The sequence below is a fragment of the Lissotriton vulgaris genome, chromosome 3_1 (genome assembly GCF_964263255.1).
Source record: "Lissotriton vulgaris chromosome 3_1, aLisVul1.2, whole genome shotgun sequence".
NCBI lineage: Eukaryota > Metazoa > Chordata > Amphibia > Caudata > Salamandridae > Lissotriton > Lissotriton vulgaris.
Genome location: NC_141689.1, coordinates 154,663,504 through 154,677,652, shown reverse-complemented (window position 1 = coordinate 154,677,652; position 14,149 = coordinate 154,663,504). Strand labels below are relative to the sequence as shown.

At 47.5% G+C, this 14,149-nt stretch overlaps 1 protein-coding gene across 4 annotated transcripts in view; it reads left to right on the top strand.

Moving 5' to 3' along the window:
- The window catches only part of UNC13B (unc-13 homolog B), a 3,024,149-nt gene that overhangs the window by 1,636,605 nt on the left and 1,373,395 nt on the right, over positions 1 to 14,149 (top strand). The window contains exon 2 of one of the 4 annotated variants that reach the window (XM_086960244.1): positions 5,340 to 5,362. The exons of the other annotated variants lie outside the window; for them this stretch is intronic. Coding sequence (XP_086816370.1) covers positions 5,340 to 5,362 — 23 coding nt within the window. The remainder of the gene's footprint in view (positions 1 to 5,339; positions 5,363 to 14,149) is intronic. 4 annotated transcript variants of the gene reach the window in all.

Here is a 14,149-nt window from a genome sequence, read left to right as displayed (position 1 = left end):
ATCGGGATGATTTCCGCCCAGCACCATGATGCGGGAATTGGAGCTCCCCCTGCTATGGAGTTAATTAGGTTCGTAATATATGGGATCCAGAGATCAGGGTCCTGCTTAAATAAGTCTGCTGGGATGCAATCAGGCCCAGGAGCCTTGCCACTTGGAATAATCTTCAGAACTGCCTCAACCTCTTTAGTGCTAAATAGCACAGGGGTTTCTAAGCTAATGTGCGGGGCATGGGCATCACTTTTAGTGCCCTTCTGAAAATGAGCTTCAAAAAAGGCAACCCACTGTTGCGGTTCCACATTGTTATTTGGGATAACTGACCTTTACCCATTTCCCCATTTTATCAAGTCCCAAAACTGGGTCATGTTCCTACCTTGACATGCTAGCAGCGGTCCTGCCAGCGCCCCTCATCCCAATCTCTCTTTACCTTTCGTAAGGCAGATTTGTAGGCTACTCTAGACAGTTTGATAGTACAGTGGTTCCTTGATTTAATGGCTGCCACTAAAAGCCTTATGAGGAAGCCTACACAATTTGTTGTACCATGAGTTGGGTTTAAGGTTGGAGATCTTCCTTATTGGCTTGGTATTGATAAAAAAGTGATTCAACCCAGTAAAAAGCTCATTATGAATCCCTGCTAATTTATCATTAAGAGCCTCTTGTGTTCCACATTCATTAAGTTTCTTTAATGACCCTGACACTAGGACCCTTCTCAGGTCGTTAGCCACGATTACTTGGATAGGACAGGTATCCGCCTTCATAGAAAGCGTGCTGCAGAAGCTCCTGTCGTTCAGAGTGAGGACCAAGGGGTTGTAGTCACTTTCGGGGCGACTTTGAACTTCCATGTCTAAAACTAGTGACCATATTTCCACATTCACTAGAATGTAGTCTATGCAGCTTCGTGATCGCCCATTATCCAAGGTTGCCGCACCCCGAGCGTCGGACACTGTCCTTCCGTTAACCGCCCTGAGGCCCCATTCAAAACACAAACCTTTAACTTGTCCATTTTTAGGTTTTGCCTGGCGTCCGCTCTGCAGCAGCGTTCGCACAGGTGAAATCTTATGTTACAACAGTACGGGGGCTTTGTCCCGCCTGCTCTTCCATTGGCTAGCTCCATAAATGGAGGCTATCCATTGGAAGGTAGATCTGTCAGTCATTGCCGAAGCAGATTTGTGGGCGTTCCGGCGATTTTTTCGCTCTCCGCCCCTCTGTGAACGTCATTGCGGCGGTGGTTTATTATTTTTTTTGTAATTTTTTTTGGGTCATTCCTCCAGGCCGACCGCCGCCGGAAGAAGTCCAGGTGAGTGCTCCCCTCCCGCTGTCCATGTGCCCGTTCCCGCCCCCCCTCCCGCTGTCCGTGTGCCCGTTCAGGAACCTGAACAACTCTGCCCCAGCTGCTGGAGCCACCAGCCGAGTGCCCCGCCTTTCTGAGCCACGTGAAGCAGTGACTGCAGCCGCCCGCCCTTGTGACCCGCTCTGACCTCGAGCCGTGTCTGCACTGTGTCCCGGGCCGCTTCTACCCGCTTCACCTCCCTCTTGCCGGACCGCACCGCATCCCCGCTGGCTGAGAGCTTACACTGCGCCCGCCCTCCCGTACAAGTGTTTCGGCCGGCCCTGTGCGTTGTGTCCCTGAGATTTGCAGCCCATGTGAGCTGTGTGCTGTGGATCGTAAGAGCCTTCCCCCGCCTGGAGAGGTACGCCCCGAAGAAACGTCCCGCAGACTGAGGATTCCGCCCGACTTTTGCCCACTCCCGTCCCCGGGGGCGCCCCGCCCGTACGTCTCAGCTGGAGATGCCTGCACGAGCCGGACAAGCCGCCACCGGGAGGAGAGCCGCCAGATTGCCCCAGGAGCCCCGCCTACGCCTGCCTCATCGCCGCTTTGAAGCCCGAAGGTACGCCAGAAGCGTAGCAGTCTGCGGGTGCTCCCCGTACGCCACGTACGCCTGAAGCGTACACCTTTGCACCAGCCGGCAGTGTCACGCGAAGTACGTCTCGTACGCCTAAGGCGTACCCAGCTGCACCTGCCTTTTTGACCACCCTTCCGAGACGTACCGCCTGGCTTCCTCGGCAGTACGCCTCGCACCAGCCTGCAGCATACCTACATTGCCGCACCCCTTTTCCGAGGCCGTGCCGCCCCATTGAAGTCCGTGGCGGACCTCGGGCAAAGATCATGTGTAAAGAAACACTCGTAGGCACCTCGGACACGGTAAAATGCCACCAATTGAAACCATAATATCCAGTATTAAAACGCGAAATACTTTTTTAAAACAATTATCTTCACTGTTGAATGTCCTAAAAAATGGAAGCTACGGAAGCAGAACGTGCCAATGGGGGCGAGGGAAGCTAAACACGCAGCAGTAATGTTAGAAAAGGGAGGACGAATCAGGAGTATTGCAAGGAAAGATAACCTAGTTGCACGGCAAAAAACAAGACCGCAATCTTCTTGTTACAGACAAAATTTTCTTTGTCGATTTTTCAAGCTTGGGGCCAGAAGGAATTAATAAAAACAATAATTTTAGCTGACATTATTGTAGCTCCTCCCTTCAGTCTGCAAAGCACCTTCTACATCCCTCAGGGCTGGAATATTGAAGATGCATTTATGTAGGAGATAAGAGAACCCCTTACCGCACATTTTAAGGATATTGCAAGTTTTGTTACGATATAGTGGAATGAGGCCAAAGGGCAACTTCTTATTCAGAACGTCGAAGGACTTACAATACCCTGGCTGTGCTTGCTCCCCTGCAACCTGGTTGTGCTTGCTCCCCTGCCCCCTGGCTCTGCTTGCTTCCCTGCCCCCTGGCTGTGCTTGCTTCCCTGCCCCCTGGCTGTGCTTGCTTCCCTGCCCCCTGGCTGTGTTTGCTTCCCTGCCCCCTCGCTGTGCTTGGTTCCCTGCCCCCTCGCTGTGCTTGCTCTCCTGAGTGTGTGTGGCTCTGGGTGGGCGGGGCTCTGGGTGGGTGTGTGTGGCTCTGGGTGGGTGTGTGGGGGGGGCTCTGGGTGTGTGTGCGGCTCTGGGTGTGTGTGTGTGTGGCTCTGGGTGTGTGTGTGTGTGGCTCTGGGTGTGTGTGTGTGTGGCTCTGGGTGTGTGTGTGTGGCTCTGGGTGTGTGTGTGGCTCTGGGTGTGTGTGTGGCTCTGGGTGTGTGTGTGTGGCTCTGGGTGTGTGTGGGGGTGGCCCTGGGTGTGTGTGTGGCTCTGGGTGCGTGTGTGTGGCTCTGGGTGCGTGTGTGGCTCTGGGTGTGTGTGTGTGTGGCTCTGGGTGTGTGTGTGTGTGTGGCTCAGGGTGTGTGTGTGTGTGGCTCTGGGTGTGTGTGTGTGTGTGTGTGGCTCTGGGTGTGTGTGTGGCTCTGAGTGTGTGTGTGTGGCTCTGGGTGCGTGTGTGTGGCTCTGGGTGCGTGTGTGTGGCTCTGGGTGTGTGTGTGTGTGTGGCTCTGGGTGTGTGTGTCTGTGTGGCTCTGGGTGTGTGTGTCTGTGTGGCTCAGGGTGTGTGTGTGTGGCTCTGGGTGTGTGTGTGTGTGTGTGTGGCTCTGGGTGTGTGTGTGGCTCTAGGTGTGTGTGTGGCTCTGAGTGTGTGTGTGTGGCTCTGAGTGTGTGTGTGTGGCTCTGGGTGTGTGTGTGTGTGGCTCTGGGTGTGTGTGTGGGTGGCCCTGGGTGTGTGTGTGGCTCTGGGTGCGTGTGTGTGGCTCTGGGTGCGTGTGTGTGGCTCTGGGTGTGTGTGTGTGTGTGTGTGTGTGTGTGTGTGGCTCTGGGTGTGTGTGTGTGTGTGTGGCTCTGGGTGTGTGTGTGTGTGTGTGTGTGTGTGTGTGTGTGTGTGTGTGTGTGTGTGTGTGTGTGTATGTGGCTCTGGGTGTGTGTGTGTGTGTGGCTCTGGGTGTGTGTGTGTGGCTCTGATGTGTGTGGCTCTGGGTGTGTGTGTGTGTGACTGGATGTGTGTGTGTGTGTGTGTGGCTCTGGGTGTGTGTGTGGCTGGCTTTGGGTGTGTGTGTGGTAGTAATTGCTGTTTGCTGAGCTTGTCCGTAGGGTACAATAGGTCTCCCATTTGCGAGAGATTAAGCTAATGGCAATGTAAATGGCAATGCCATTTATTTCTCTGTTTTCAAAACCAACACATAAATACAAATTTTGTCATTTACAATGCCAATAGCTCTAACTTTTCCAAAGGCGAAACCATTGCATTGTAAATGCTTGTTTAATTGGCTGGAGGTCCAACTGTGGCACACCCCAGAGCATATCCACCTCTTAACTGAGCCTACCATCTTCCTCATCCAGGGGTTCAAAGCAGGTATTAAAATCTCCGGCAATTAGTAGATTTGCATTATGAACAATTTCTGCAAGATATATCTCTAGAGCAACAATAACCTGTGAGCACTTACCACCCGGTTGGCCCCTTGCATAAACATTAAACTATGAAGTCAGTGGAGCTGAGGCCAGTTGGGTAGCATCAATGAAAACTTAACTTTACAAACAAATGGTCTGCCGTGCTCTACAAAGGTCAACATGAGGGAGAGCTAGAGATTTGAGGAAAAATTATTACACGCAATTCGCTTTTACTCATTAACAGCAAAGCAAATTACAGGGAACCTATTTTGAGTTTTAGTTTTTCACGATTCTAACTCAGAAGAACTGTGACTCAAAAGACAAATGCTAGTGGCAAAAATTTCCACAGAGGTCGATTTTATATCTTCACTTTTATAGTGGCCATAATATCACAGCTTTGAACCGCCATTTTAAGCTTCATTTTAGTTCTGACTCCCTGCAGCATAGACATCCATTGCAAATGACAGAGTTCAGCTGCAAACTGAAGCAATAGAAGTATGAATTCTGTACATCATTTCCTCAATATAGCAGGTAAGTATTGTAACTTTGTCTAGTGTGGGATCCTCTCAGCAGCTGCATCTTTGCAGACTGAAGCTTGAGCTTTTGAACATTGGAGCATGCGAGTCCGGAGAAATATAATAACAAGTAAGTAACCTTTCCCTTCACTGAACTCCAAACATAAATATCAGATCAGTGTCTGGATTATCTCAGATTGTTATTTTAGGCAAATCGTGGTGCTGAACAATGTTCTGTATGTGTAAAACGTGTGCCAGGAGCCCCCATATCTGCAAGGGTCTGGCATATTGAGTTATCTGGGATACAATTAATGAGATTTCTATGATCCAGCTGTCGGTTAATTGACAGGAAGTGCCCAACTGACTATAGCACTGTACTGAACCATATCTGCAAACTGTCTGAAGCGAACAATGACCCTATCTGGCTTCTCTCCAGTTCCTTTCATGCGGCCCTTGATGGTCATCTCCACATTAATAACCTTTTATCCTCTTCCTCTTTCATGTCTTTCCTCTTGCAGAAGACAGTAGAGCAGACGTTCAGGTTATAAACCTTGCTCATGTGATGTGTCTCATTTCCCACTCTCCTGTGTGTACATGCCTTGTCGTTTTGTCAGCCGTGCTCCCACGGCCTCCTTCAGCATGCTTGACTGCCCAACGTGTGGTTGTGTGAGCCGTGCTCCCAAACCTTCTCCAGTCCCCTCCAGCATGCTGTGCTGCCAAACACGTGTTCATATTGACTAGTGTGGAAGGAGGGTGTTCAGTACTAGATATTGGTGTGTCAGTAGTCCTGCTCCCAAAACTTTTCTGGCCTCAGCATGCTTGGCTGCCCGACATGTGTCCATGTTCTCTTGAATGAAGAGAGCTGGAGGCTGGCTGTGTGTGATCCAGTGTGAGAGCTTCTTCAAAGAGGTTCTTGCCACCTGAACAACAAGTTGTGTACAAACGACCTACAGAATCTCCCCGGGCTGGACTGAACTCTAGGAACCATTTCACAGGTCAGGCCCTGCAGAGGCAGCTTCCACTGTCAGCGCCCAGGCTGCTTTGGTCATCATTGCCAACGCTGATTGTCGTCACTGCACATTTGATGGGTGCAGGACATGAAGTGTGGACATTTCCTTACTTGGCTGTGCAGATGTTTGTGTATTTAAGATCAGTAGTTGCACCTCAAGCCTAGTGCGTGCCACTATGTGCGTAACCCACAACCATAGATTTGAATCCTGGTGTAGGCACTTTGCGCTTCATTCGTCCCAGTGAGTGCCATTGAGATGGAGACCAATAAACCACTGTTGTCAATACCAATAATCTGTTGGAAGTGTACGAGCGCTGTCAAGTTTTGATAAATCCACTAGGTCTGGCTTTTGATGTGTTTGTGTATTTTTTCCAATAACTAAATGTTGTTGTGTGAAACTTCTGGACGCATAAATAGATAACACATACAGCCACCGGTATACACACAGACAACACACAAAAGCACACAAATACATACGCACGCACGGGCTGTCTGACAGCACACAACCACCCACATTCATAAATGAACAGCAGATACGTGTACGAAACAAAACTATATCCAAATCTTAGACTGCCAACAGCGAGCAATCCCTCAAATATAACTACTGCAAGGACTGAACAATGTATGCACTGCATACGACACCAACAGAGAGCAGGGTGCCCAATGCAAACATTGCTCGATCACTGCTTATACTGCCAACCGTGACACACGTGCCCAATGCAAACAGTGCAAGCGCTGCTTGTACTGCCAACAGTGAGCAGCGTGCCCAATGCAAACACGGCAAGCCTGCCCTATGCAAACACTGCTTATACTGCCAGTTTGAGCAGCGTGCCCGATGCAGACACCGCAAACACTGCTTATACTGCCAACAGTGAGCAGCGTGCCCATTGCAAATGCTTATCTGTTGCTGCTTAAACTGCAAACAATGACCAGAAGGCCCAATGCAAACACTGATCTGTTACTGCTTATAGTGCCAACCACGAGCAGCGTGCCCAATGCAAGCACTGCTTATACTAACACAGCGAGCAGCTGCCTAATGCACAAATTGCAAGCACTGCTTATACTGCCAACAGTGAGCAGCGTGCCCTATGCAAACACTGCTTATACTGCCAGTTTGAGCAGCGTGCCCAATGCAGACACGGCAAACACAGCTTATACTGCCAATAATGAGCAGTGTGCCAATGCAAACAGAGCAAGCACTGCTTATACTACCACAGTTAGTAGGGGGTCCAATGCAAACACTACACGCACTGCTTACACTGCTAACCGTGAGCAGCATTCTGAATTCAAGCACTGCTTATACTCCCACCATGAGCAGCGTGCCCAATGCAAGCACTGCTTACAATACCAATAGTGAGCAGCATACCCAGTGCAAACACTGATCAGTCACTGCTTACACTGCAGTGCCAACCATGAGCAGCATACCCAATGCAAACACTGTAAGCACTGCTTATACTACCAACCGTGATCAGTGTGCCCAATGCATACACTACAAGCACTGCTTATACTGCCTACAGTGAGCAGCGTGCCCAAAGCAAACACTCAATCACTGCTTATACTGCGAACAGTGAGAAGTATGCCCAATGAAAACACGGCAAGCATTCCTTATACTGCCACAGTGAGCATCTTGCCCAATGCAAACACTGCTTATACTCCCAACAGTGAGCAGAGTGCCCAAAGCAAACACTGCAATCACTGCTTTTACTGCCAACAGTGAGCAGTATGCCCAATGCAAACACTGCAAGCACTGCTTATATTCCCACAGTGAGCAGGGTGCCCTAAGCAAACACTGCAACCACGGCTTTTACTGCCAACAGTGAGCAGTATGCCCAATGCAAGCACTCCTTATACTGCCAACAGTGAGCAGTATGCCCAATGCAAACACTGCAAGCACTGCTTATATTCCCACAGTGAGCAGCATGCCCAATGCAAATATTGATCTTTTACTACTTATACTACCAACAGTGAGCAGCGTGCCCATGCAAATACTCATATGTTACTGCTTATACTGCCAAGGTGTCCAATGCAAACCCTGCAAGCACTGCTTTTACTGCCAATAGTGAGCAGTGTGCCCAATGCAAATACTGTAATCACTGCTTATTCTGCCAAACGTGATCAGTGTGCCCAATGCAAACACTGCAAGCACTGTTTTTACTGCCAACAGTGAGCAGCGTGCCCAATGCAAACACTGCATATATTCCCACAGTGAGCAGGGTGCCCAGGGAAACACAGCAAGCACTTCTTATGCTGCTAACAGTAAGCAGCGTGCCAATGCAAGCACTGCTTATACTACCAACAGTGAGCAGCGTGACAATGCAAACACTGCAAGCACTGCTTATACTCCCACAGTGAGCAGGGTGCCCAAAGCAAACACTGTAAGCACTGCCTATACTCCCACAGTGATCAGGGTGTCCAGGGGGAAACACAGCAAGCACTTCTTATACTGCTAACAGTAAGCAGTGTGCCAATGCAAGCACTGCATATACTGCCAACCGTGATCAGTGTGTCCAATGCAAACCCTGCTCGCACGGCTTTTACTGCCAACAGTGAGCAGCGTGCTCAATGAAAATACTGATCTATTACAGCTTATATTACCAATCTTGATCAGCGTGTCAAGTGCAAACACTCCTTATACTGCCACAGTGAGCAGTTTGCCCAATGTAAACACTGCAAGCACTGCTTATACTGCCAACAGTGAGCACAGTGCCCAATGCAAACACTGCAAGCACTGCTTATACTCCCACAGTGAGCAGGGTGCCCAAAGCAAACACTGTAAGCACTGCCTATACTCCCACAGTGAGCAGGGTGTCCAGGGGAAACACAGCAAGCACTTCTAATACTGCTAACAGTAAGCAGCGTGCCAATGCAAGCACTGCATATACTGCTACCCGTGATCAGTGTGTCCAATGCAAACCCTGCTCGCACGGCTTTTACTGCCAACAGTGAGCAGCGTGCTCAATGAAAATACTGATCTGTTATAGCCTATATTACCAATCTTGATCAGTGTGTCAAGTGCAAACACTCCTTATACTGCCACAGTGAGCAGTTTGCCCAATGTAAACACTGCAAGCACTGCTTATACTGCCAACAGTGAGCACAGTGCCCAATGTAAACACTGCAAGCACTGCTTTTACTGCCAACAATGAGCAGCATGCCCAATGCAAACACTGCATATATTCCCACAGTGAGCAGGGTGCCCAGGGAAACACAGCAAGCACTTCTTCTACTGCTAACAGTAAGCAGCGTGCCAATGCAAGCACTGCTTATACTGCCAACAGTGAGCAGCGTGCCCAATGCAAACACTGCAAGCACTGCTTAAATTTCCACAGTGAGCAGGGTGCCCAATGCAAATATTGTTCTGTCACTACTTATACTACCAACAGTGAGCACCGTGACAATGCAAACACTGCAAGCACTGCTTATACTCCCACAGTGAGCAGGGTGCCCAAAGCAAACACTGTAAGCACTGCCTATACTCCCACAGTGAGCAGGGTGTCCAGGGGAAACACAGCAAGCACTTCTAATACTGCTAACAGTAAGCAGCGTGCCAATGCAAGCACTGCATATACTGCCACCCGTGATCAGTGTGTCCAATGCAAACCCTGCTCGCATGGCTTTTACTGCCAACAGTGAGCAGCGTGCTCAATGAAAATACTGATCTATTACAGCTTATATTACCAATCTTGAACAGCGTGTCAAGTGCAAACACTCCTTATACTGCCACAGTGAGCAGTTTGCCCAATGTAAACACTGCAAGCACTGCTTATACTGCCAACAGTGAGCACAGTGCCCAATGTAAACACTGCAAGCACTGCTTTTACTGCCAACAATGAGCAGCATGCCCAATGCAAACACTGCATATATTCCCACAGTGAGCAGGGTGCCCAGGGAAACACAGCAAGCACTTCTTATACTGCTAACAGTAAGCAGCGTGCCAATGCAAGCACTGCTTATACTGCCAACAGTGAGCACCGTGACAATGCAAACACTGCAAGCACTGCTTATACTCCCACAGTGAGCAGGGTGCCCAAAGCAAACACTGTAAGCACTGCCTATACTCCCACAGTGAGCAGGGTGTCCAGGGGAAACACAGCAAGCACTTCTTATCCTGCCAACAGTGAGCACAGTGCCCAATGCAAACACTGTAAGCACTGCTTATACTGCCAACAGTGAGCAGCGTGCACAATGCAAACACTGCATATATTCCCACAGTGAGCAGGGTGCCCAGGGAAACACAGCAAGCACTTCTTCTACTGCTAACAGTAAGCAGCGTGCCAATGCAAGCACTGCTTATACTGCCAACAGTGAGCAGCGTGCCCAATGCAAACACTGCAAGCACTGCTTAAATTTCCACAGTGAGCAGGGTGCCCAATGCAAATATTGTTCTGTCACTACTTATACTACCAACAGTGAGCAGGGTGCCCAAAGCAAACACTGTAAGCACTGCCTATACTCCCACAGTGAGCAGGGTGTCCAGGGGAAACACAGCAAGCACTTCTTATACTGCTAACAGTAAGCAGTGTGCCAATGCAAGCACTGCATATGCTGCCAACCGTGATCAGTGTGTCCAATGCAAACCCTGCTCGCACGGCTTTTACTGCCAACAGTGAGCAGCGTGCTCAATGAAAATACTGATCTGTTATAGCTTATATTACCAATCTTGATCAGTGTGTCAAGTGCAAACACTCCTTATACTGCCACAGTGAGCAGCATGCACAATGCAAACATTGCAAGCACTACGTATACTGCCACAGTGAGCAGCGTGCCCAAAGCAAACACTGCATTACTGATTATACTGCCACACTGTGCAGCATGCCCACTGCAAATACTGATCTGGCACTGCTTACCTTTCCAACTGTGAGCAGTGTGCCCAATACATACACCGCAAGCACTGCTTAAACTGCCACATTGATCAACGTGCCCGATGCAAGCACTGCTCATACTTCCACGGTGAGCACCGTGCCCAATGCTGACACTTCAAGCATATCTTATACTGCCTCAGTGAGCAGCGTACCCAATTCAAACACCACAAGCACTGTTGTACTGCCAACAGTGAGCAGCTGGCCAAATGCAAACACTGCAAGCACTGCTTATCTGCCAACTGTGAGCTGCATGCCCAATGCAAATATTGCCCTGTTACTACTTATACTGCCAACAGTGACAAAACGTGCCCAATGCAAACATTGATCTGTCACTGCTTATACTGCCTGCCGTGAGCAGCATGCCCAATGCAAGCACTGCTTGTACTGCAGCAGTGAGCAGAGTGCCCATTGATAACACTGCCATCACTTATTTGTTACTACTGCATATATTGTTAGCAGTGTGCCTAATGCCCACACTGACCTTTTACTGCTTATTGTGCCAACAGTGAGCAGCGTACCCAGTGCTAAAACTGCCATCACTCATTTGTTGCTACTGCATAGACTGCCAGCAGGGAGCCCAATGCAAACACTGAACTGTTACTAATTATTCTGCCACCAGTGTGCAGCGTGCCCATTGCAAACACTGCCATCTCTCATTTGTTCCTTCCAAATTAATAATTTTATTGCATACTTACTTAAAATCATTGCAAAATGCACCATAATAATGTAAAATGCAGTTAAAAAACAGACCTCATTCATTTCGTTTTGTAAACAATGACTACGTGCAGAAATACGACACTACATACCAAGAGGTGCCCTAGGCCCCCCCATACTCCAGCTTCTGAGGGAAGAGTCTAATGTTCAAACCCCACTATGCCGACGACGTTCCAGACTTGTGTTGTGAGACATAGAAGCGTTTTCAGATTGTTCAGCTCATGCATTTGATTATGGGGCACCTTGGAGTAGTTTACCGGCATGCTGTTGCCAGTGTGTTCTGCTTGCTCCATTCCTTCCACTGACCAGGCTTTGCTGAACATGTCCCTTGTGTCATAGTCTAGGTTTAGTCCGTTTCGGAGGCACAGTTTACATCAGGTTTAGTTTTGTTTAGGTCCTTTTGAGCAATAATCATAAATTTGCCAAAGTTAGCCTAATCTGAAGGCACTGTGCAGGACAAGAGCACAGCAACTGCGTCTGCGTTTGTTCTGACCCCTATACCTAGGCTTTCCTGTTTTCAGTTTCTATTGTTGGTGCATTCTGGTGGGGATTTTTCAGTGTTTTCAAGTGATTTCAATACTTTTAAAAAACAGTGGTTATCAGTGGTTACACATTTTCACACCATTAAAAACAACAGAAAGTGTTTTTCAAGTGTTTATGGAACTTTTTGCTTTTATTATTGCTTGCTTTCAGCACTGATAGAGCATGGTATATAGACAGTGTACGTACTGTGTATATGAGGTCTAAATAATTTTTTACAAATCAAACTTATCGTAGCACACCATACACTACTTCTTCAGTGAGTCTTTGGTCATGAACACTCGCTCTTTCCTTCCCATGTACACTTTTATCTCTGAAGAACCCCTACCAGCATTGACGCTTGAGACAGGCAACACCAACATAGCCAATACCCAATTTTGCGAACGCTGGCCACTGACATAGCTTTCCATGTCATTACTGGTGTACCTGAAGATTGTGATTCTCTGCGACAGGTTCTGCAACATATGCGTTGGTCTGGGTGCATTTATTGAAGAAGTAAAAAATGAGGGAGCACTTTTGAAACTCCGGAGATAATTTCCCTTTACGGAAGGCATCTGTAACTTGTGCAGAGTACCACAGTGAGGCTGCATTGACTGCAAATGCCATGGTTGGTGAAGGGCTATTTCTCATACATTGTAAAATAAAATTTCCTGAATTACTCCTCAACATTTCTTTGCTCACCAAGTGACAAGCACTCTAACATGGAACATGTTGCAGTTCCAAAGTCGCTAAAAGTGTCGCCCAGCCTACTCTCAAGGAGATGTTTAACATCTACCCCAATTATGCTGAACACTTGGTAGACAACTTTTTGCAGCAGCATTCCAAGTGACACTGCATTCCATGTTTTCCAAAGTCTGGTGTCATGTATTCACCAGTATCCCAGATGCTTTGCGAATGCACTCTTTTCACATATACATGTCAATATACTGTGCATTGAATGTTTAAAGCCTGGGGTGTTTGTCAATTCACTTACTATCAAGACTGACTCACTAGAAAAGAGGGCTGATGTATCAAGGGTTTTACCCATTCTCTGTGGGTAAATGTGATGGTACATATTGGGAAATATTCTTATGAAACCTACGTTTTTCCTATCAGTGAAAGACTCAAACATAGCCAAAAAATCAAGTATGATTTTGATACTTCCTTATTCTCTACAGTTTATAAAATAAACAATACCTAAAACAAGACCACAAAACTGAAAAAAGGAAGAAACAATATTTTAGTGACATCCCTAAACAACAAAACTTAAGCAGAATAATGTTAGCACAGTCTTTCTTACTGCTACCTTATATAACAAAGTTACATTGTATTGGCCCCTTCAGGAAGAAATAAAAATGACTTTCACTCTCCTTTTCCTTTCTTTGAACGGCATTTAGTTTGTTGTTGTGCAGGAGTTTTTTCAGTGTTTATATGTTTACACTGGTGAAGGCTATTTCCCTTCCAGTGGGGTTTTATCAGTTATAATAGGTTTAAGCCTAAAACAGGACAGCATGCCTATACCTTATAAAAAATGGTTTTAGCAGTATCTGGTGGTTTTGGAGTAAGGCGGGACAGTAATATATTAGATGTTCAATAGATTCTGATCTATAGTTGCACATCCTGCATCTGACGATCTTCAGCAAGGATATCCAAGCCAGGGTTCAATTCCTTTACTGGCAACAACACTAAACGCACCCATTGGAACTCTTTCAGGCATTTCTTTCCTAGGGCACTATACATAGTATGGCCAAATGTTATTTGTCTTATATGATGTCATTAGGCCTGACAACACGTCAAGTTCAAGTTTAAGTTTGGCATTTATATAGCGCACTACTCACCCATAGGGTCTCAAGGCGCTTGGGCAATATCATTGCATTTGGCTGTGTCGTCCTGCCTTGATAACTGGAAGATTTGGTTTTTTAACACCTTCTTGATTGGTGTGTAGTTAACTTCCTCTTGGGGCCAACTTGCTGTAGATAGATCCAAATCTGCCACAGCGTCAAGACAATACTTCTGCCATGGGTTAGATTCTTTTCAAATATCGTTTAAGGATCCTTTCTGGGCTTTTAGTGTCTTGAACCATTATTTTTCTAGGGTGCTCCTACATTCGTATTTTTGTTGAACCAGGCCAAACCCAAGCTGGATCAGGCCGTTGTGTGTATATTTAGGAAGTCCAAAAAGATTTTTGTAGCACTGGCACTGAGTTTTTTCCATTATCTTTTCC